Source organism: Papio anubis, chromosome 3 (genome assembly GCF_008728515.1).
Source record: "Papio anubis isolate 15944 chromosome 3, Panubis1.0, whole genome shotgun sequence".
NCBI classification, from domain to species: domain Eukaryota; kingdom Metazoa; phylum Chordata; class Mammalia; order Primates; family Cercopithecidae; genus Papio; species Papio anubis.
The window spans coordinates 32,011,496-32,037,056 of NC_044978.1; the positions used below are offsets into that span (position 1 = coordinate 32,011,496).

The 25,561-nt window shown below is 34.6% G+C and overlaps 1 protein-coding gene across 4 annotated transcripts in view; it reads right to left on the minus strand.

Annotated features, from left to right (window-relative positions):
- GRIA2 (glutamate ionotropic receptor AMPA type subunit 2) overlaps nt 1-25,561 on the minus strand; it is a 148,766-nt gene that overhangs the window by 25,651 nt on the left and 97,554 nt on the right. For all 4 annotated transcript variants that reach the window (XR_647471.3, XM_003899304.5, XM_003899303.5 and 1 more), the window contains exons 6-11: nt 18,328-18,489; nt 7,181-7,348; nt 6,814-6,918; nt 6,042-6,152; nt 4,276-4,482; nt 3,405-3,775 (exon numbers count right to left, since the gene is read on the minus strand). Coding sequence is in view for 3 of the 4 variants with exons in the window: in XM_003899304.5 (XP_003899353.1) it covers nt 3,405-3,775; nt 4,276-4,482; nt 6,042-6,152; nt 6,814-6,918; nt 7,181-7,348; nt 18,328-18,489 (1,124 nt within the window). In the remaining variant the exon portion in view is untranslated. The remainder of the gene's footprint in view (nt 1-3,404; nt 3,776-4,275; nt 4,483-6,041; nt 6,153-6,813; nt 6,919-7,180; nt 7,349-18,327; nt 18,490-25,561) is intronic.

Here is a 25,561-nt window from a genome sequence, read left to right on the forward strand (position 1 = left end):
ATGATCTAAAGTTTCTGACAATTAACATTAAGAAATAAATCTTTTGATGAAACATATACTAGATCAAACACTTGGGAAATATTTGTAGAATAAACCACTCAAGCAGTTAAGAAAGGAGAGAAGCTAATTTAAATGAAAAGGTTTTTTATATAAAAACATCAGTTGCTAAAATAAAGGAGATAGAGAGAGAAAAATAGCAAGGAAAAACAAAAAGAATATAATTAAAGGTCTTTATCACAAAGTCTGTATGAAATACAAAAAATTAAATAAATATGATGGGATGGAAAAAGTTAAACACTTCTCACATATATTCTGAAAAGGATATTAAATATATTTTACATTTGAAAAATGCCTTATGTAGACACAATCACTCTCAAAATGTTCACTATTCATCTAATATCAATGGGAAGTATAGTTATATGACATGTATCATATATTTAAGAGCGCAGATTCAGTACCTGACTGCTCAAATCCCTTAAAACTCTACACATCGCATAATAATTTACGATATGTTTAAGAATCATTTTTATAAGTCATTCTATTCCAGTTGTAAAAATTAAGAAAAGTTAGATGTAAGTTGTCCTCTATTCCAGTCCTTATATCAGATTTAATACGTCAACTGATTTAAAATGTACATGATATCTAAAAAATTTTATTGGACTTATAAATAATTCAAAGGCGAAAAGTACTTCAGCTATTTATTATTTACTTTTAAGTATTTTTAAAGTGTCAATTCATGTTTCTCAAAGAGTTCCTGAGAAATTATGCAGAGAAGGAAATTCAATATTATTTTATGGTGACAGACAAAAATTACTTCTAAAATTAAAAGTAAAACTTTCACTCATCAGCATCAGCACTAAAGGGGTAAAGAAATGTGCATATGCTCTTATTTCTTTTTAATCCCCACTAAATCATTTTTTAAATGATACACCTTTTTATATTCATTTGATTCCTTTAGGGTCACTGTGGACAATCTGGAAGCAAACAGGACAATAAAAATAACCTTTACAGCATATTGCTCTCATAATTTCTGTGATTCTATTCTCCATGAGACCATGTCTTATAGTTAGGATATTCTAAACTTAATTTCAGACAAATGAGAAGTCACTTAATTTAACAAATCACTCTAGATTACAACTTAAATGTGTTCTATTAACATTAATAATATAGTTTCATATCATATTTTACTTGGAAAAGAATTATAAATACTTTTTAATATTTAAAGACATTTCTAAAGTGATCTGTGGATGTCATGCTATTTAAAACTGATAATAAGCTACTGTATTCTTCTTAACTGGGGTAACCATCATTGCATTCTTAAAAATGATAGTTTTGTTCATTAAAAATCATTAACTTTGCCAGTGTACTATGTTTAATTTTAAAATGCATATATAGCATAAATGAAAGACATGTATCTCAAATGTTTTAATAAAATAAATTTTTAGCAAATACATTCTGAAGGAAAAAATATCAATCAATAACAAGGAAAAATATGCTATCTAAAAATCTGTTTATCTTACCAGGAAATAAAAGTTACTACATGTGAAACTGTAATGTCATGACTCATGAATGAAATCAAAAGCACAGAAAAAATATCTTAATTTAGATGCAGCCTTGATGAAAAGGAGAAGTCATCTATATGTCATGGTCGACTCTGGGATAATACAGATTGCTGATATGCCTTGTGCTCCAGTCCCTGTGTGCAATTAGGTTTCCCACTCCTTGACAAACACTGGATACCTAAACAACTACCTGCAGTGCCATCATGCCCAGGAGCAGGCATCGACGGGAACCCAGGCCAGACTGGGCTGACATGTCCTACTTCATAACGAACCCACATACACTTCTCCCTACTATCCAAAAAGCATAGCACAGGATATTATTGCCTTACATTTCAGAACTAGGGTAACATACTTCACTGTCCTTCTTACCAAAGAGTGAACTACTTCTTTATCATTTTACGGGCCAGAATGTTCTCTGAGACCCCAATTTGGTTAGTATTTTCCTCCAAATTATTAGAAACTTCTCTATATATCTTTAACTTAGAGCAAATAAACTAAATACAGAGATGATAAAACTATGAATCTTACATATTTTGTCAGAGGTAAAAAATATATGTATGTATATATGTGTGTGTATATATATACACACACACACACTCTTATGTCATGCTGTGCAAATACCATTGGCATATTCCTAATTCATTGAAGTACCACAGGGAAGTCACAGGGAATCTGGTGAAACTGAGATTTTAAAACTCTGTATAATTCATAAAAATGTAATTTTTAAAATCATTCCCGCTAGAATTACCTACTATCAGAGAAGTAAGCTACTGATAATTGCTGCCTACATAATGTATTTCCTTTATCTCACTGGGTGAAATATACTAAAAAGATTGCAAAAGATGCCAATCTTTGAGCTTCTCATATAGTTTTCTTAAATTAATCACTTGTTATTCTCAAAAGTGATTTTAAAAACTCACAATATAACAAACTGTATCATGAAAGGCACCCGCTCCATTAGTTTTTAAGATATCCTGTAAAATCAAAGAAGGGTACTAGAGCCTAAATTAAAACGCGCCAGTAGACTGATAAACATTTTGACTTTAAATGTTAATCACACTAGAAAAACATGATTTATTCCTCTGAAGAGCCAAACATGGCTATCATTCTTATTCATATGTGCAACATGAATAAAATCAATAGGCACTTTGTGGTAGATTCATTATAATTAGGCATTCTAGTGCAGGGATTTAACATATCATAATGAGATTAAAGGTAGGTGAGTTTATTCCATGATGTGTGTGTATTACCATTCGATATGGATAGGTTTTTTTAATGACTGATTAGTCCCTTCCAGGCATTTGTGGGTACTTGAAAATATGCTATTATATTAATCCAGTAACCTCACCTAGAAAAAACAAAATTTTATAATATCTCTCCCATACCATTTCCATGAGCTAATGATGGGAAAATAAAAGAGATGAGATGTGTGCCAAAGAAGTTTTATCTAACAAGGTGTTACTTTTGCAGTTAATAAATAACGTTGCCCATTTTCCCATATACAGGTCTGTGCATCAACACACAGATGACTGTAAAATGAGAATATGCAGCAAAAACACGGTACCCCTCCAAGAAGGCATGGAATGATAGGAACCTTATGCATTTTATAGCCTCTCCATGGTGTGTATAATTTCACCAAGGAAATAGATGAGCAACATTCGCATAACATTGTTCATATATTTCACAGACTTATGCCGAAGCTAAGAGGATGTCCTTTAAGTGTCTTAAACCACTTGGACAGGAAGTCGGCAGCTGGTAACTTCTTTAGAGTGAATTCATAAACACCATGAATGTCCACTTGAGACCTAAAATGCACAAAGTTGAAGCAGGTGAGTAACCAACCTTGGCGAAATATCGCATCCTTGCTGCATAAAGGCACCCAAGGAAAACCAGAGACTATTAAAAATCCCAAATTCATTAGTTGATTCACTACTTTGTGTTTCTCTTCCATCTTCAAACTCCTCAGTGTGCCACTCGTAGGGGCTAAATCTGCTGACCAGGAATAAAACTACACTGACCCCAATGTAGGCAAAAACAATGCACATCCAGATCTCATAGGCTAAAGGATCAAGAAAGGAAAACACTCCTGGTTTGGACTTCTGAGGCTTCTTGATCATGATAGATATCCCGAGGCTCATGAAGGGTTTTGAGAAGTCAATCACCTCTTCTCTCACAAGGGTAATAGTTAATGGAGCAATTGCAATATCAGCTTTCTGTAAGGGAAAGAAAAGGAAAGTAATAGTACCTGGAGTCATGGTGAAAAGGGAATCGTGGTTATGTCACTGGATCAAAGAAAAAGGAGAGGAAATCAGAGAAATCGCAATAATTCTTTCCCTGGTATAGTCCCAGTAAAGAATGAACAAAAGGGAATTATTCCCCCAATGCCCCTCCTCTTTATGAATACACAGTATACCCATCTGGCTTGACTATGATCATTACACATCTGCACTGCATCTCTGCATTTGCAGCCTTTTGACAATACATATGGCCCATATGCTTCAAGAGAGATGTAATGATTGTCTCAGTTAATCTACATGTCTACTTCTGGCTTCAATCTTAATCTTTCAGATGTTCACAAATCAACAAGATAATGTTTCTAGAGTAATGTGGGAAATCGACAACCTCAGACATAGATACTTCACAGGGAGAGGAAGCAGTCTGTCAACAACAATTCAAATTGAATGACTTTATCTATGAGAAGAGCTATACTTACCCCATATACAAGTTCTCCAACCATCCCATTCCAAATTTTCGTGTCTGCATCCCTGGCCCCATACTTGCCATCACCAACAATCGTCAGCTTGTACTTGAACCCACAATGTTTGGCGATTTCTGCAGCCAGGTCAACACAGTAGCCCTCATAGCGCTCATTGCCTTCAAGCATTTCATGATTTTTCTTCATCATAACATATGGAGATTCCTATATGAAAAGACTTTGCTTTAGCTGATTAAAATATCTGTGTTAATTATGTACTCTCATTGAATCAAATCTTCTGGTTTAATTATTACCTGTTAGCCAGAGTGAATGAAGAATATAGATGGTGAACACACAACAGTAGAAGAATAATTTAAGTATAATGTTTCCCCAAAAAAATCTCTGTATGTTTATCATTATATTTCATTAAGATGGCTTGTACGTAACCATACCGAGTGAACAAGATACTCAAAATCACAAACTCTTTGTATGTTCTCTAGCCATATTTGTAATTATTAGGACTTAGAGCAAAATATTACTGCTCAACACCTATTTTATTCCAGTTTGGATTCACCAAACCCTTATCCTTGATTAAGGTTATGCCAATCCCCAAACCAGCATTCACCCAAAACCCTGTGTCACTGCTGTCCCAAAGATAAGGTTCATGTGGAAATCAGGTTCATGGCCAGTGATACACAGACTGAAACGATCATTGTCATGATGATGTACTGATTCTACCCCCGCAGGCTTCAGGTCTCACTTTATCTGTGAGATACAATATCCTAGAATGATGCTACAAGGATAGCTAGAGAGTAGCTTCCCCCTGTAAACATAAGAAAAAGGAAGCAAGAAAAAAATGAATCAACACAGTCCAATATTCTCCATTGGAAAGTGGCACCGAGGATATTTGGAGTCTCAATGAGATAGTTCCTCTCAATGGCATGATAAAGGCAAAAATCCTCAAATGTCTAATTTGTACTTATCAGGAGATTTTCCATTGCTTACCAATGTTTTAATTCAAATCCCTTATCAATCTATCTATATCTGCTCTCAGCATTGTTAGGAGAATAAATCACACAAATTTACAACTTCACTGTTAAGGCCATTTTTTTTTTTTGTAAAAGAAAATAAAATGAAATAGTTTTGTCACAAAATCCTGTCCTATAACAAACACCATTTTCTCCATTTCATTTCACCAACAGCTTGCCATGGTGATCCACATCTCTCTTCCATCTATCCAAAGCCTGGGTGTTGAAGATCCAGTTCAATTTTTCCTTATTCATTCAATATGCATTGATTGTGTACTAGCTATGTGCCAACCAGTGCTGAAACTTGGAGTGAAAAGAAGGGAAATAATCCTTGTCTTTAAGGAGATCATCTTTCCTTAGATAGAATAAAGACAACTCAACATTATCATGAAATCACGTACCAAATGGAAAGAAAGAATTTACACAGTATTGGGTGGGAATGGAAAGGTGAAGAACTCGCAGAAATATGAGGAACACTCTTCAAGACATTCCCCAATTGTTCACCGATGTAGGCACCAGGGAAGGAATTATCTGTGTAGTTAAACTGTAGCCTTCCTTAAAGAAAATCAGGAACATTTTGAATGCTTTAGCTAGATCTTGTGTATTCCTTTTAACAGAGTAAATATGCAGTAAATGATTAAAACATTGCAAAAGAAGCAAAACAGGTATTATTTTCCTAAAATATAAATAGCTACTCCCGCAGACATTATCCATAAGAAAATACAAAGTAAAACATAGGCATATGTAGCAAATTACCAAAATTGTGGTGACAACAACAGTCTTATTCTCAAGCCCAGAGGTGTCATTTCCAGAAGGGAGCTCAGTAAGAGTAACAACCATTTTGTCCACTTCACTCCAGTAGCCAATCTGGAAAAGGTTACAGCAGACAGACATATGGATAAATGACTTGTCTATTAGCAAAGCATTTAATTATTTTCAAAGCCATGTCTCAGTCTGAAATTAGACCCACATTTACTGGGCTTGTTCTAAACACAAATGTCTTTTATATATGTGAATCTAACAGGAATAAAAGGAAGTATAAAAAAAATTGTTAAAAATGACTTGTTTTTTCATATTCACTTTTCATATTCTCTAAGAGTAATTGTTTGGGAGTGGTCATATAGAAATGTAATTAAAATCCAAATAATGGCATTTTAGCCTAAACAGCTAAAAGGGTGATGTTGAATTGAACAGTTACATGCGTCTTTGCACCAGCTACTTTTTTTTCTTCTGAACCATAAACCTTCAACAATAGTTCTTTCTCTTTTCATTAAAGACTTCCACTTCAGTCCAAAAAATTAAAGTTCAACAGCTCTACCTACGAATTATTTTTAAAATTATAGTTCAATGTTACTTACCAGAAATAAACAGACTTTAGGAAAAAAAAAAACTTCAAAATACATCTGTTTCTGGAAGTCATTAAACTCTATGTGAATACACATCTCCAGAACTCTCTGGAAGCGTGAACTCATAGGCTAGCTAACTCACCTCCTCACTTAGAACTGCCTTTAAATCACTAAGGATTTACCTTCCGGGGCCCATTAGTTTTGAGCTCCATGATGTTAATTGTATAGTTTATTCTTTTTCCATTCTGGTCAAACTTTATATTTCCTGAGAGACCTTCAACCTGAACCTAATGAAGAAATGGGAAAGGAGCAGAGTTATCTATTTACTTCATCTAAACATATACACTGTACAGATTACTTTCACCAGCTGAAGTCAAGAAAACTACATCAATAAGGTTTGTTTCTCTCTTCAACCTACCTTTGCGTTGTTAGGAAAGAACATTGCCTGCATGTTAGACATAAGGAATAAGACAAAGATGACTAATTCAGCAGGAAGAAAACATTAATGGCCATATTAAGTCACGTTAATGATTATTTTGAGTAACTGACCTGTTTGAGGGCCCTTTCTATTTCTACACCTTGTCCCCAGGGCACCGCTGGGTTTGCCAGACAGTCTCCCGCATTCCCCCTTCGGGAGATTTCAATTCTCTGCTTCCTTAGGTTGCGGAAGGCTTCAGTCATCACTTGAACGGCATCATAGGTCAGAGCAGAAGTATACTGCAAAGGATCACACACATTTCATCAGAACGGGAGAAAGTTCGGAAACTCACTGCACACCAGCAACCAAGACTGCCGTTGCTCAGCACACAATACCATCTAAAACTCCAAGAATTTAAACACAATTTCTGCATCTAGAAACCTAAGAATCGAACAGAAGCATTACAAAACATGGGGACTTTGAAATGTGCTTTTGACTCTAAACATGTTCTATTATGTTAATATCTCAGCTGTTTCAGGTGAGACCTTTTCATAATAATTGTGTCAATGTTTATCTTTCTTTTATTTTTCTAACCTGCTTCTTGTTACAGCCTCACTTTATAGCCTGCTATGGTGATATACAAAACTATAAGATTAACAATTAATATTTCTTTACAGTCTAATGAGAAATACATTTGTCAATGCAGAAGGAATATGAATTAGTTTCAGGATTCTTAGTCTCTAATTCAACCCTGGTCATGCTCACACTGATCTGCAGTGGTTTTAGGGGTGTCTACTTAAGATCCCCTAGGTGATTCTGGTAATCAAGTAGAAGAACCACAAAACTTCATAATTTCTATGCCCCCATGCCTCCATGCTTCAACAGTCTATGATAACATTGGTTCAAAGCTTATGGTGTTCAGATTCCAATGGGACAGCAGAATTATTACATTTTCTAGGACCAAGCAGATTAACACTACATGTGTTCCAGGCATTGTCAGTGTCTGGATAAGTAGTAGCATGTGCATGTATATATATTACCATTTGCCAAATGGATGATGCTGTCAGTTAATGATTAATTACATTTCGACATTAAAGTTTTACTGAATGCTGAGAAAATTTCTGTCATTATTTTTCAATCTGTAGGTACTAAAAGTACGGTGAAGCTTGGGAGAAAGAAATGCAATACTGTACCATACTGACTTTGTGACATGCTAAATTCTTGATCACCAATCCAAAACAGGCACTCAGCATTCCCCACGAATTCTACTCAGTTCCTTAGTATTTCAGGTCTTCCACTCTCAAAAATGATAATTTCATCTTTGTCTTCTCCAAATACCCTGACCTCCACCCACTTCTCTTTCTCTAAATTCCTGCTGAAAACCTTGCCTTCCTTGTCATGGAAAAAAGACAAGCCATCTAACAGTAAAACCACTAAGCTCCCCATACTCTGTTGTTCACCTGAGATGACAATACAGGACATCTACTTAAGAAACGACTTCTTGAAGCAAATAAGAAATATCACATCAAGATATATCTGCTTCTCTTGTATGTTTGTTTCTATTCTAAAGGAAAAAAACATTAATTTGTTTTTTTATACAAAGATAAGTTTATTGCCAAAATAATTCTTACAATAATGTCTAGGTCTCTGAAAAAGAAATGTAACCTAAATTGAAATATTGCGGTTTGTATGGAAATAGTGATAATAGCTAAAAGCCAACATTTTTTACTTAGCTTGCTCACATTACTAGGGGAAAGCTATAAAGCCGTCTACTAAATGTGTTTGAGGTCTACAGATGTTGGTTAACTACATTTAAAAAATATGATTAGCTTGAATGAATTGAAAGCATTTAGATCCATGTAGCATATTATGAATATGATTCAGAGTAAGCACACATTAAGAGTAAAAATCCTTTCAACCTTTTTCAAATGCTCAAAACTAATCAAGTCTTGAGCCTATTACCATTTTAAATTAAAAGTCACAATCATAGAAACACAATATCGGACTGAGAGAAAATCAACAGCTTCTGTATCCAGAGTTCCTTTCTGCTTATGTTCTGCATGTATGGCTCATTTATTTTTCTAAACAAATATGTTCACATTTTTGATTGGATAGTTAAATATTTCAGTTTTATTCTACCATTCATTAAACTAGATGTAAATTAATTTGAAAGGATCATGATGACAATGTAACTATCTCCTTCTTTGAAAGCAAATGCTTCATTTCTGCCCCTATGTTTATGTTCTGTGAAATCCCTCAGCTGAGTTGGAAATTCATATTTCAGTGGGGGACCATTTTGCTTTGCAGTGCTATATCACAATCACATCATAGCCACACATTAAGAATAAATCTGGAAAATCGTTTTTTACGGTCCATTTTCCAAATGTGCTTTTTACTTTGCTTTAAATGTGTATTTATTGAGACTTAGTTTACAAAAATAAAATAAAATATGCATTTTAGACACGTTTGTTATGTCCAAGAGTCATCAGCCAAACCAATCAATAATACATTACTGTAATCTCTGATACGAGAAAACAGTGTTCTAACACCAAAAAAGGGGGGAATGAAAAGAAGTTCTGTGTATATCTCAAATTTAATGAACACAAAAGAGGATAAGTAGGCTACAGCACAAATTTTCATGGGTTATCGCAACGACGGCACCTTTTTCTAAACATAGTATCCATACCATAATAAAATTTAAAAATATATATTCAAAGAAAAATACTAAAATTTAAGTACTATTAAAGTGTTATGACATTTCCTATGAATGACCACTGTCAGAAGTTTTCTTTACCACTTGAATTAGTTGACTATAGTTTAGAAAGCAGTGCATTTAGCATCAGAAGACAGGGCTCAAGCCCAGATTTTCCTATTTCCTCTTCTGTTGCCTTTGGCAAGTGAACTAAAGTCTTATTGTCTAGGTTGTTTAGTAAAATAACGAGAGCAATGCTTCTTCTGTCTATGTTATAAGAGTGTTGAAAAGGAAGGTAGGGAAAAATATTCATGTTTACCTAGTTCTCTTCGTGACAAGCCGGAGATAGACAGTTTCCCAGTAGATCTAAAAAACCCTATGCCACAACTGTTTTTATTCCAATTCTATAGCTGAAGATTCCAAGTTATAAACTTTCATTTTACCCAGCTTCACAAAAAATGTGTGGCAAAAGTGGATTTGAATCCAGATCTCTGTGATTCCGAGGTAATTATGATGACCAATTGCCCTGGTTTTCCTCGACTGTCACAATATTGCAAGGAAAAGTCTTGAATCCCAGGAATCTTTTCAATCCCGGGTACACTGGGATGGTTAGTTACTTTATTTGGCAAATACTGTATCAAATAAGTAGATGTATAGTAAATGAGAAGCTTGATGAGTTGTAAAATATGTTACATATGTAAGTTATTGACCAGTAGGTTTGCATTCTTTTCTTCTTTTGTTACTATCTTGATGCAAAACTGTTTGTTTTTACAATGTTTTGAAAACCCTATCTCACTCCACACAAAAGGGTTCTGTGATCTAATAAGTACAGAAAATGATTTTCACATTGACATATTATAGACCCTCAGAAATCCTGCAATAACAGTTTAACTGTTTAATCAGTATTTCCCAAATTGATTACCAATTTTGAAATTTCTAAACATCAATTATTTTACATAAATAGTGTTTTATGTAACATATTTTTGGATGTTAAAAGTTTTATGGCCTGGTACATTTTATATACTCATTTCTAAAATAGCCTCAATTACTTAGTTAAAAAATTATTATACATTGAATGATATTCCTCTGGAGAATCATATGCAATATTAATTCTCAGTTTCATCCTTTTATAAAATAATTTAAAAGAGGGTCAAAAATTATGATTTCTAGGAAAAATAAGTAAACCTATAAGAAAAATTTTAAGCAAGTTTTTTTTTTAAGATAACCAACAGTGACCAAATCAATTAGGGCCATAAGACAAATGAACAGTATGAAGAAATATATTATAAACTTAAAATGATTCACTTAACTTCAAATTCAACTACAGTCTACCCTATAGAAAAGAGCTGCCTGTAATAAGGTCATCTTTAATTTACTGTAAAGCATATTGAATATATGCCCTTTGAAATTTCACTGCATAAAGGCATAAAAATCTTCATAAAAACCTTAGTAAGCATACAAGCTCTATCACATTTTCCAAGGGTGAAAAGAGAGCTGCATTGGCAAGAAACCTAAATTAACATATTTTATTATTCTTCATGAATAATAAAATAATTTTAATCTACTGTGAAGAAAGAGTCTTCATGTAAAAGGAATAAATTAAAAACAACATATTTTTGCCTAAATTACCCAAATTGGCTGTTAATCTTTACTGAAAATCTTACTTAGAGATTAAGATTTTTATATTCAGAAACTTTAGATTACTTAACAATTCAAATTTTCAGATAAAGCTAATCAGATTCACCAAGACAGAAAAAAGATGCTGAAATCAAGGCATTGTCTGGTTTTGATTCAGTCATAGGTAAAGACTTTCTTAGGAGCAGATCTTTTATTTTGTTGGTTGAATAAATCCCTCTCCCTGACTCTCTACTTCCTAGAAATCTTATAAAAAGGTGAAAGTTCTTCATTTTTTATGATCTATGAAAAACAAAATATATATGTCCAGAGTAATTTAGGATTCAATTTTGGCACCTGGAGATCAAAGAGGTCTGCCTACCTGCAAGTCACTACAATCTCTGAGAGAGAGAGGCACCACTGGAGATGTCAGAGATTCAGCAAAAATTTGAAATGTTAACAGATGTTTCACTGAGGGCTTAAGTTAGCACTTCACATAATCATGGTATGAGAGAGTTGCAGGAAACCTAAAAGTTTACCTACACTTGTTCCCTTTACAGATAAAGAAATATGAAAATGAGATGTGAGCCCAGGTGCCCTGAATTATAATTATAAATATTAATAATACATTCTTTAAAGTTGTGATATACATATTTTTAAAATTCATGTTTGTAAAATAAACAATCTTATCAATATCAAATTTATACATTTATTTCAGTCATTTACATACTTTTTAAACTATAAAATACAAGGAATTAATATGTCAAATTTCAAACTTCCAGGTTGTGTTGGCAAAATGCTGTAATATTAGGAAGAGTGAATGCCAGTCTGCCAGCTGTGGTTTGGACAGTTAAAACACTCAAGAAGCAGAATTAATTCTATTAGGCCACTAGGGTACTATTTAATGCACGACACTAATTACTGAACTGAAAAAGATTATACTATTTTCAGGCAGACCTAATAACTCTCTTAGGAAAGCAATTAAGAAAGTTTGAGTCTGCGTGTGAAGTTGTTTCCTGAATAAAATGAGATTCTTGTGAGAAAGCCATTATTTAAAGTGCCACACAAATGTCAGCCACAGATTATTGTTGAATTCCTCAACACTAGTAGGAGACTGAAGACACAAAAGTTGAACAAAGGTTATTATGTGACAAGGTAGAATGGCTAGTCATACTTCACAGGATGTTGGAGACATTAAAAATAATAAAAATCAGTCTAAAAATAGAAATACCCATAAATTATTTTTGAGACAGTGGGAAATATCTTTATACTCTTTCTCTTTAAAAAACACTTTTAAGGAAGATAAAATGCCTGTTTTAATGTTCCCATGTAAATCCTGGTGCTGTTTTGGGTCAGGTCAGATAACTACATTAACTTTACATTTTATCAACTAAAGGAACTCATTGCTTTTCTGCCAGGGCTCAACAAGAGAACACATGCAGAAATCTATGGCAGAAATCTAAATCATATTTCATCACAATAATAATGTCATATTTTTTCCTTATTTTATTCAATATTTTATAATTATTCAATATTTTCCAATTCATTACTCTTCATCCCTACAAATATCTATCGTGTGCTTACTCTTTGCAAACCACTGTGTGAGATTTAAGGCTAATAAGATACAAATGAGATATTTCCTTTGAGAGGCTTATTTGTAACCTACAAATATCTCTTGACTGAATTTATATCAGTATATTACCTATGAATGATTCAGATTTTACAATTATTTCATTTATGAAGAAATTAAGAGAAATGGCAGATGTAACAAATCCATCTATTTCCCTCCATCCCCATGCTACAACCACAATTCAGACAACCATTGTTTCTTGTCTGATTATTTGTGATATCTTCCAAAAGCTTCCCTGCCTCCACCAGGGCTCCCTGCAATCTCTTGTCATCAGGGCAGTCATAGTAATCTTCGTGCATCAAAGCCATGATCAGCACTCTCCTCTCGTAGTTCCCTGTTGCTCTTTAAATTAGACAAGAAAATCCTTAATATGTCAACAAGGCATAAAACCTCTTCTGGATCTTGTACAGTTCTAAAGTATGATTTCTCAGCATTTCTTCAAATCATTTCTGTTCAACCTCTAGCCTTATGGGAATATTTATATTTTCCTTGCACTGGAGACGTTATATATCCTAGTTCCTTTATCTGGAGTCAATTGTTCCTTATGCTTTCTCCTAACTCCTACTTCCTCAGGTCTCCAATTCCATATTGCTTCCTCTAAGAAGCCTTTTCTTACCTCCAGAATTAGGATTAGGAGCTTCTCATAGGTGATACCAGAGTACCTTTGCTTTTCTCTATTTGTTGATTCATGAAGTCTCTATTAGATGGTTACCAGGTGTGAGGATTTATTCTAGGAGTCTGGGATACCTCAATGAATTTTTTTTTAAATGGCACTTACTTTCAAGTAGGAGGAGATAATTATCAATGCAATGAATACATAAATGATAAGAACAGTAACCTAGTAAGCTTCTTTTAAAACTGAACACAATATTGGCAAAACGTTGGCAAGTTGGATGGTGGGTATATGGAGATTATTACACTTTTCTACCTTTATGTGTGTTTGAAATGTCCATCATAAAAAGAGTTTAAATGTTAAAAAAAAAAAAAAAAAGAACAGTAAACTAAAAGGTAAGAATTGGGAAAGCTGGATCAGGGAAAGGGTGATACACAAACTCTGATGGTGGCAAGATTGCAGTTTTAAATACATAGCCTACTATTGCCTTGCATGAGAAGACAGGATTTGAAAGAGATTTAAGGAGTGCAGGAGACTTGGCCATGCAGATATTTAAGGGGACAACAGTCAAGAAGAAAAAATAGCCAGCTCAAAGGCCCTGAAGTAGGAAGGTGCTTGGGTTGGTTGAGGAACAGCAAGGAGGCCAATGTAGCTGAAACAGAGTGAGCCACTGCACAGAGATGTGGTTCCATGGGACTGGGTGACAGGTCCTCATAAGACAACAGGATGACTTTGGCTTTTTACTCCAAGTGAAATGGAGAGACATTAGAGCATTTGGAAGAGAAGGACAATATAATCTATATATACTTTAAAAGGATCACAAAGATGGAAGATAACAGGGGCAGGGCTGACCGGAGGGAAATAAATTTTAGAGACTGTTGCAATAACCTTATGAAGGTAGCTGGATTTAGTTGGTTGCAGAGAAGGTGGTAAGAAGTGAGGCAGTGATAATGGGGTTTTCTGATACATAGAATGTATGTTACAAGAGAAAGAGAAGGGTAAAGACCAAGATTTTAGTCTAAGCAATAACTGAAAGATGTAGTTGCCATCAACTGGGATAAGAAAGACTGTTGAAGGAATAGTCTCCAGAGGCTGAGGAGGAAGTAGTAGAGGAAAATCTAAAGTTTAGTTTTGAATATATAGGTTTAAGATAGCAATATGACAACTTCTATCAATGCTACAAAGTAATTGTTGGTTTCTAGTCTGAAGACTGTAATCTCCTTGAGGACCAGAACTTTGCCTTTTCTCTGACACCTAGAACAATGCCTGCTGTGGAGTAGACAATAAATATGTGTCGAGTAAATAAATGAATTAATAAATGAATGAATGAATGTTGCCCCAAATAGCAAATTAGTGTCAGACCTAAAATTTCAGTGCCACGACTTAAGTTATTTTTTGTATACTATGTAAGACTGAGGAAATTTAAACATTGTAATTTATACTTGGTGGTTATTAAAATATGTTAAATATTAAACCTTATTTAAGATTTTACTTGCTGAATAAAATTTATTTTAATTTGAAAACTTTGGAAGCTGATTTAACTTTAGGGGAAGATGAAAACGTTGAACAGTCATTTATTTATTACTCCCACAAGTTGATACAATTTCTATAATTCCTAAACCCTAACTATGAAATAATTTGACATATTGAACTGTATTTTTATAGATTTTTATACCAATAGCACTAGTTTTTATTGTTGAGTAGTAAAATGTGATAAGAATTTATCAGGCAATGTACCCAATTCAATCATCCAAAAGGCAACATCAAAGGACATAACCTCATTGTAAATAATCTCATTAGAAATATTTTGCTCCCTTTCTGTAAGCAAATAATACATTGAGACTATGTTCCTTGTTTATATTTAGAAGATGCTATATAATCTCTTATATAGTTTTTCTTCCTTTCTTCTGTCTGGAAGCAAAAATAATTATGAAAGCATTGTCTTGTCCTTACTACCTTCCACATCTGTTGACAACTGAAGGACCTTACCTCTTGCAACTTCCATAACATGCCCCCACTCACTGGTCCCGAATATTTACATTTTTGCAGTAGCAACACATGTGAAGTTCCCTGGATCTGTCACGCTGTTGCATTACTTCGAGTCTCTGTACATTTAGAATTTCCCCAAGCAACTTCCCTTATTTTTCTTCCTTCTTAACCATGTGCAAAGCCTTGCACAGACATCCCTCCCACAAAAGCCTTCCTTGACCTTCCTTCTAATCATTGTCAAAATCATGGCCAAGAAATTGGCATATTTTATCAGTCTATTATATTTGCTGATTGATATGTTTGTCTCCTTCTTTAGACTGAATTCTCAAAGACAGGATTCACACGTTTTTCATTTCTTTATATTTAGTTTTTGGACTTTAGTACCTAAGCAATACATTTCTGTGTTAGGATAAACTCCCTCCCCAAACACATTCTCCCCACAGATTTCCAGTAATTTTTATCAAGCTTCAGGGACCTCATAAAATATGCCTCTGGGTGGAGTTAGGGGGATTACAAAATGTTAAAGTTGGAGTACACCTTTGAAATTGGCTGACATTCTCTCATTTTAGAAAATGGCTGGGAAAACAAATTAGCCCTTATAGGCACCTATGTTTCCAAAGCTGTGCTAGCCCTTTGCAAGTGTTATTTAATCCTCACAGCAACCTGGGAATTAATGATCATTACTGCATTGTGTAGATGAGAATCCTGGACTCAGGATCAAGTAGTGATTCACAGCCTAAATTTTAAAACACATTAGTCTAGGTTCTTTGAAACACCTCACAATGAAGGAGCATAATGATATCTCTGAAAATGGGCAGAAGCCATCGAAAGGGAGGCGCTTTGAAGGGGAAATGCTTACAGCAGGTAGGGAGCAAGGAAGGTCACAATGTAGGTTCTCAACTCAGTGAAATCTGGCACTAGGTTTTGGCAAAATTTTTAACAGAATGCATTGCCAAACATCTCTCATACCGCAAATACATCTTACATTTTAATGCAAGACACATGAACTTGAATCATGACATGACTTCTAGGAGAAAGACATAATTTCATTTTGCTTTCATCCTTCTCCCAACAGGCAGTAGTGGGGGGCAACACAATGACCAACAGAGTATTCAAAAGGAGCATGCTGGCTCCATTTGAGGATAACATCCACTCCATCAGAGAACTTACATGGCACCATCTCTGAATGGATGGAAGCCTGCAATTACACAGAATGGGATCGGCAGTTAGACCTCTTCTAGGCACAGATGGATACATACGCTGACATCAACTAAGGCTCTGGGTGTCCATCTACCTGCTCAGAAGCCCGTTACATGAAAAGTACCTCCATGATATAAACAGTACAAACACTGAATCTCAACTAAAGTCACCAAACAGGAAGTCACCTCGTTTTTTTAAAAAAAAAAACCAACTTGGTGTTATTCTTTAAAATCCTATGGAACGCTTTTACAAAATTGACTTAAAAATTAAAAGATCCATTTATAAACCCCAAAGTAAAGAACTTCAAAATTTCTCCTCCTTTTCTAGGACCAATCTCATAGACAGACATGCATCTATCATCAAACAACATCTCTGTGATGCATACTCTGGTACAACTGTGGGAGAAACTGAAATAACACTGTCCTGCCTGGTTCATATACAATTGCTTTATAATTCACAAACAAAATTACTATACAATTTTTCAACTTTTGCTCTTAATTTTCATAAAGAATGTGATCATCAGCTTAACTTTCAACCCACTCACTCTTTAAACTACCCTTAGTCAGGTTTTAATCTTAACTCTGCTCTCAATAAGGTTACCAACTGAAGGAAAAATACCTTCCTGTCAACAGCAGAAATATTGACTATTTAGAAGTAAATTCATGCATGCACGTGTACACCCAATAAAATGCATCAAATAAACAAGACCTCATTGTGTCCAAACCCATGGAGAACAAAGATCAGTCTGTGTAACTCTTATAGCTGAGGAATAAATAATATTTGTCATTCAAGAATCTTTCATTTGATTGCATAAAGCATTACAGTTATGTTTTAATTCTTAAGGCAAGTTGAGATTTTTATCTTCTTTTAAAGTGTTCAAGAGACCAGGCTACTCATCAGCAGTTATTTTATGCACACACACACACACTCTTTCTCTCCTTTTTGTGGCCGTATGTTTATTGACTGAACTAAGAACTGTCTGCAAGTTGGCTTTTGGAAGATAAGGAGCAAACTGACACCTATTGTTCTTTATTTGCAAACACAATATTCTAAACAGCAGCCAGGGTAAAATTGGCACTTATTCTTCAGGTCTCAGCTTAAAAATTCCCTGCCCCCTCCATGTCGCTAAGAGTTTGCTGAGCTCTTCCTTCATGGTATTCTTCTGTCAATGCTTTTGTCTTTCTTCCATTCAGCTGTGAGCAGGGACATTTTCCCTGTCTTTTTATCTACCAAAAAAGTGTCTGGCTCAGAATCCCCTCAATAAAAATGCCAAATGGATTAATAAATGAATGACTTTATTTATTATAAATTATCATAGGTGTAAGGAAGTAGAAAACACAAGAGTAATACAGTACAGCTCTAATAGCTTTACTTAAACCATACAAATGTGAAAAATATATTTAGCAGTCAATGTGTTTGCCATATTTTGAAATGTGCTCTGTACTCCCTTTATTATTTTCTCCTTCTTCCTTATTTGCCAAGGCCCTTCTCTCTCCTCACATAGGAAAGCAAAAGAAAAAAAGCAGAAACCAAAGCAAACCTTAATTGTCGTTGTGTGTGCTCCAGGGTATTCTTTTTCTTCCAGTGTTGACCATCTTTCTATAAATTTAGACACCAAGGAATCGTCATAGTCCACTATCTGAAACCCAGAGACATTCGCACCTCCAAACTGGATTTTTAATAGGTCTCCATCAGTAAATCCCTAAACATAGAATGCATTGATGTCACGCTTTTTATTTGAGAAACAAATGCTACCAAATTTACTCTATACCAAATAACTCATTTACCAAATAACTCTATACATTGTGGTTTCAGATATGTCAAAGAACATATGAGATATAACAAGCCTGCAGAAAATGTCCCATGTATTTACCAGCCAGTGTTCGTCATCAGCACCTAACACCACATTAGCATCATAGTGGTTCCCTAATCAATACACGTTTGCTAATGGATCATCTCATGAAACACTCATGGTTGAGCCTACGTAAAAGTTCTCCACTTTATTGAGAAATCTTCCATTGACCAGGACTGGGTTTTACTTACTGGATCTACAACGGAGAACCACCATGTGGTTACAGACACTTAACAACATTAATAGTTCTCGAAGAACCACAACCTTGTGAGCAAGTTACTCCTGTTTGAATTGTTTCTTCACTCATGTGATAGGAACATCTTCAAAACGAGTTACTAAATGTCCAGTCATTATTTGAGAAGAATTAAACAACTTCACATTAAGCTGGAAGCTAATATTATAGAATATATTAAATTTTGGAAAAAAAATTTCTCTTGTATTATTGCAATGAATTCAGTCATTACTAAAACTATTATGTTATATTTACATTGATTTCAAATATTGTGCTGACATGAATTTTATCAACTTGATAGTATATCTCTCTCAAAGATGAAGTTAATTTCCATATGCCACAATTACAAATGTTTTCACATTTCACAAATACTTATTCTATATTATTGTACACAAAAGTTAAAAGTATCCTAAATTAATTTTGAATTACCACACTCAAAAATGTAGGAGAATGTTTTCTTTGTTATTGACATTAAAACATGCATATTATTATATTATTTAGCTGGAGGAGAAGGTAATTACTTTTTATTGGCTCACAATTTTGTTTCTGTTTATCAAGATAATGCAAATAGTGCAAAAAGGAATATAACCAAAATCATATATTCTTTGTTTTACCCTATGTATGTTCCAGTTGAGTTGCTTCAAAACATTCAATTTTAATATATTTGCTTTTCACATATTTACCTCTTCTGCATGACACATTTTTATTACTCATTCTAATTTATCAATTTTAGAAATTTTTATTGAGTTTTTGTGTACCCCACGAGTACATAGTTTGTGTACACGACAAAACCATTTATCTTCTCACCCATTTTAATCAGTACTTAGTGTTTACATATTTATAACTCTAAATGTTATTCATAGCAAAGCCAAATAGTGTACCAGGATTGCATTTTCTTTCCTGAACGTGATCTCAGCCCATGTTTATAATCATGTCCCATTTTTTCACTACTAGAGATTTCTATATGCCTATCCTTATTTTTCCCAGTGCTTCCATGAAAACATTTCATGCCTATGAGTAAAGCTTTTTTTAAAAAAAATGAAATATGAAAACATATCAGGTAATCTGTTTCAACTTTTTCTTGAAATTTTAATTTCTAGGAGACCCCCTTCTTAATGTTGGAATCCAAATTGGCTCTTCTCTTCACCTACTCTACAGCTGTTACTTTAGCATGTTTCTTCACCACTTTTCTGATTTAAATCCCATTTCCTTGGTCATATTTCTCTTTCTTGATTTATTGATTACCTCTACTGGAGTCCTCCGATAGTTTACTGAAATACTTTGGAGATAAATTTATTGAGACATTGCATGTCTAAAACATAACTTTGTTTTATCCTGATTCATGGTTAGTAGTTTGGCTTGGTATAGAATTTTATGGTAAAAAAAAAAAAAAAACCTTATAATCTGAAGGCATTGTCCCATTGACTATCACTATCTAATGTTTCTAATGAAAAACATGTTATTTCAAAATTTTTGGTATGTCATCTACTTCTCACTCTTATCCACCTCCAGCCACTTGCTAGAAACTTTTAAATCTTCTCTTTATCTCTGAAATTCCATTATGATATTGTCACTGTAGGTCTTTGTCTTTTATTACTGTGTATATTCAATAAGCAGATTTATGTGATTCAGTACTGGATATTTTTCTAAATGTTTCTTTAACATTTTCCTTTCCCTAGTTTCACTCTTCTCTTTTTCTAGAATATCAATTATTAAGATATTATAACTGTTAAATAAAATGTCAAGGTCCCTTATACATTTATTTTTTCTATTTTATATTTGTGTTGTCATTATGTTACATATTCTGGAAGATTTTCTCAAATTTATCTTCCAACTCATTTAACCTGTTATTCTAGGAAACAAAAGAAGTTAACTTTCTGGAGCTCTTATTCTCCATTTCTTTTTCTTCTTATAGCATCCTCTTCTCTCTTTTTTGGATAAAATATTTTCCCTACTTCTAGGCAGATATTAGTTACAATTTTAAAAATTTTCTCATGTTTCCTTCCACGGATCTGTTTGTTTGCATTGCATACTTCATGGTAAGGACTTTTCTCAAATGCCAATTTATGCTGGGCTATTTAAGAGCAAGACACCAAAATGTTTCTTGGAATTTCTATGTGCATGGACAAGGCACGTTAACGAGTATGCTTCACTGTAAGGTAGATGGTGAGGGTGAGGTGGGGTGGATAGCAGTGTTGTTTGTCCATGTTGAAGTTCTTTTCTCTGGGCCATTCAGTTTCTTCAGAATCTTCCAGTCTCTTACACGAGTGCACATGCTTGGCTAAGTTTAAGGGACAGGATGAAGGATGGCGGATGATGAGGTTAGACTTTCACAGAGACATTCACTTAGTTACTCATAATCCCAGCACTTTGGGAGGCCGAGGCGGGTGGATCACGAGGTCAGGAGATCGAGACCATCCTGGCTAACTGGTGAAACCCAGTCTCTACTAAAAAATACAAAAAACTAGCCAGGCAAGGTGGTGGGTGCCTGTAGTCCCAGCTACTCGGGAGACTGAGGCAGGAGAATGGTGTAAACCTGGGAGGTGGAGCTTGCAGTGAGCTGAGATCTGGCCACTGCACTCCAGCCCGGGCGACAGAGCAAGACTCCGTCTCAAAAAGAAAAGAAAAAAAAAAAAAAAAAAAAAATTTTCTAATTCACCTTCTCTAGTAAGAAGTATTATCAAGAGAGGAAGTAGGTGCTTAGGCACCAGGACTTGTAGTTACCTGGTTGTTTGGGTTGTGTGAAAAGAATCCTTGGGGCATCCAATTATTCCCTATGGCCTTTGAATCAAGTCCCTTATACCAAGTGGTCTTAGTGAACCACCCAGGTGTCCTAGGATGTAGGATGCACTTTACAGGTGTAGTTGATTTGCCCATCCCCTAGGCACTTCCCCTGCTTTGGCCAATGGCTACCATCCATAACCTTTCCATGAGAACTGCCCTGGGACAACCAGCGCTGCATCCCTCATGGCCCTTGCTCAACAGCAAAAACTGGGATCTAGGTACAAACACCCTTTGCCTCAAGCTGAATGAGTGCAGTGCAATTTATGCAACAAAGTGCCCAGAGGGAATCAGACTAAACCCAGCTCTCACTTCAAACCACATTCTTTTTTTTTTTTTTCCCTGTGTCTTTTTATTTTTTTATACTTTAAGTTCTAGGGTACATGTGCACAACATGCAGGTTTGTTATATATGTATACATGTGCCATGTTGATGTGCTGCACCCATTAACTCGTCATTTACACTAGGCATATCTCCTAATGCTACCCCTCTCCCCTCCCCTCACCCCATGACAGGCCCTAGTGTGTGGTGTTCTCCACCCTGTGTCCAAGTGTTCTCATTGTTCCCACCTATGAGTGAGAACATGCAGTGTTTGGTTTTCTGTCTTTGCGATAGTTTGCTGAGAATGATGGTTTCCAGCTTCATCCATGTCCCTACAAAGGACATGAACTCATCATTTTTTATGGCTGCATATTATTCCATGGTGTATAGTGCCACAGTTTCTTAATCCAGTCTATCATCGATGGACATTTGGGTTGGTTCCAAGTCTTTGCTATTGTTAACAGTGCTGCTATAAACATATGTGTGCATGCGTCTTTATAGCAGCATGATTTACAATCCTTTGGTTATATACCCAGTAATGGGATTGCTGGGTCAAATGGTATTTCTAGTTCTAGATCCTTGAGGAATCGCCACAATGTCCTCCATGATGGTTGAACTAGTTTACAGTCTCATCAACAGTGTAAAAGTGTTCCTATTTCTCCACATCCTCTCCAGTACCTGTTGTTTCCTGACTTTTTAATGATCACCATTCTAACTGGTGTGCTTTTTTTCCTTCTCTCTCTTGTTTCCCTCACTCTCTTACAGGTTACTCCTGAAAGCACTTACTTGAGAATGTGTACATGGATAGTGATGTCAGGCTCTGCTTCCAGAGAGACCTGTAAGAGCTTCCTGCTTTAAGCTCCACACCTCAATCTTGCTTTCTGTGGTTTCTGGCTCTTCTAAGACTGAATGTCACAGGAGTTCTGCAGAATGAACAGGCTTGTTCTCACCTATATCCCACTCTGACAGGAACTTACTGTTTCATCTTCCTTCTCTTTGCTATGCCAGTAATTCATCTTTCATCTGCTCTGTGTTCTGAAAAATTTTGTTGACTTTTTGCATCTGTTAATGCTTCCTTTCCTATTTTCTCTTTCTTTAAGGTTTTCCACAATTTTTATTCTTTTACTGTCATTTTACTACAATGACATTTAAGCTGAAACTTTAAATAAGGTTTCAAGCTGGCTTCAGTGAGAATCTGCATTTCCCTAAGTTTTCTTCTTTCTTTTCTGAAACTTCAATATATGAGAAGCAAAATAGAGGAAGAAGGAAAAATGAATAAATCACAACAGAGAGGCCAAGGGTTAACAAAAGAGATGGCAACAACTCATCAAGTTAAATTGGATACTACTACTCCTGGAGCTATATTTGAAGAGATTTAAAATAGAAGATAAGTATTCATTAATAACCTGTGAAAATTTAAAATTTCAGCAGGCAGACATGTAAAGTCATCAGCAGTATGGGATCATGGCTTTTTAAAGAATTAAATCTATATGGGTAGTAAGGTTGGAGGAATGAGAACTGGATTTCCTAATGACCACTTCTTCATCACCTTATTTACAAGTTATCCTTCTCAATGCTGTTGTAAAGGACTTAATCACAGACTGTGTTTTAGGAGTCCAATCAAGCATTAAGCAATTCCTGAGGAAATTAATCAATAATATTATCTGCAGATTTAAAAAAAATCTTCTATAACCACCTATTATAGAACTCATTACAACACGAACAGGGCGAAGAAAAGGAAAGTCTCAAGAGTTTGGAAGATGAAAGCCCTTCAACTTTGGGTGACATTCTTTAATTTGGAATGTCAGTAAAATTTCCAAGTGTCCTCCAAATTCTCAGAAATTGCAATACTATACAGCCTTTAGAACTTATTGATTCACTAGAAGTTCCATATAGCAAAGAAACCAAGTATTGAGGAAAAAAAAAAAAACAAAAACAAAACAGAACTTGAATTCAGATAAAATATTAGGTAGATTTCTCTCTAGAAGCATGACAACAACATGAACTTGCTTTTTTTTTTTTTTTTTTTTTTTTTTTTACTTTGGTCATTCAAACACTCATTTTCATTTTCATAGCATCAGATATCAGCTCTCAAATTGATGAGCCACCTTCTGTCATTATTTCTCAATGTTCCAATATAATCTTCTCCATCTGTACATTTTTAAAGATCACAGTTTTCAATGTGGCTCTGTGTTGTTCATCAAATGGCACAATTCACACAGGGGACTGACTGTTCAGGCTGTTTCCTGCACATAATGTGGTTCTAGAGAGACTGAATGCGGAGCTTCATCTAGTTTAATTCTTGCTTCTCTTTAGGGAGTCCTTAATACACTCCTTAATATCTTCTTAATAATGCTCCTTAAGCATCTCCTTAATACACTCTAACGGAAAGTCCCAGAGAATTTTTATAGTAGTTACCCATTTCATTGCCAAACAGAAATTTTGTCTTGAGCAACCCAATGGCATGCAGTTTTGAGATTTAATATTCTGAACTCCTTCAACTTCTAGTGAAAACATTTATCAGTTGGAAGGCAGTAAATATTGCATTGTTTTGTTTTATCTCTTTCTGTCACCACTAGAACTAATGTCTGCTGATGTAACAACCTGATACACTAGGAATCATGAAATAAAGCTACATTTGTATATGTCAAAAGCTTTTCAAAGTCCTATTATGCTATTTAGAATAAGCTCTCTGCCTTTCTCCCTCTTTCTCTCACCTTTTTTTCTTGTTCTTGGGTGAGACGGGGTGTAGGGGGAGTGTAGTCCTGAATCACATAGCATCTTACTTATTTAAATAACATTAACTTTTGTAGCAGTAAAGGCTTAAATTATTTTGAAAAGAGAAATGTCTAGTGATAATTCTAAATTGACTCTGATGATACTTAAGAGAGGGAAATACAATTAATTACTCTGTTGCTTCAGTATACTACCTTCATTTTTTATTGTAAAAGGTTTATTCTGAGCCAATATGAGTGACCACGGCCCGGAGAAAACACAAACCCAAGAAGCCGTGATTAAGTGGTCCTTATTTTGACAGAAATCTTAATGAAAAGATGATTGGCTATAGAAATTTAATTTTCATTTTGTTGTTCACACAGTAAGTAGGAAATCATAAATAATGCATAATATTTCAATATTCTTGATTTTTCAGGTTTAATTTTGTAGTAAGACATATTCTCACAAATTTACATTTATCTCGGATATTATATATGCTAAAAACTAAAGGAATGTGCAGAAGGCAGAGTTTATAAAAAACAGAGACAGTAAAAAACAGAGACAAGGGAATATGTGGACAATTAAACTTTAAATATTTTTGAAAATTTTCCCTTTCTTAAAATACATCATCTAAGACAATTTACGAAGCTTGTCAAATACTGTTCTATAAATTCTTATATCATTTATAATAATAAGAAATTGATTAGAAGATGCAAAGTCGGAAGCAATTCTAAAACATAATCGCAGAAATATATCTAATCTATCAAATACAATCAAACTATATTTATTGTTATTATTTTTTGAGATGGGGTTTCTCTCTTGTCACTAGGCTGGAGTACAATGGCGGGTTCTCAGCTCACTGCAACCTCTCCA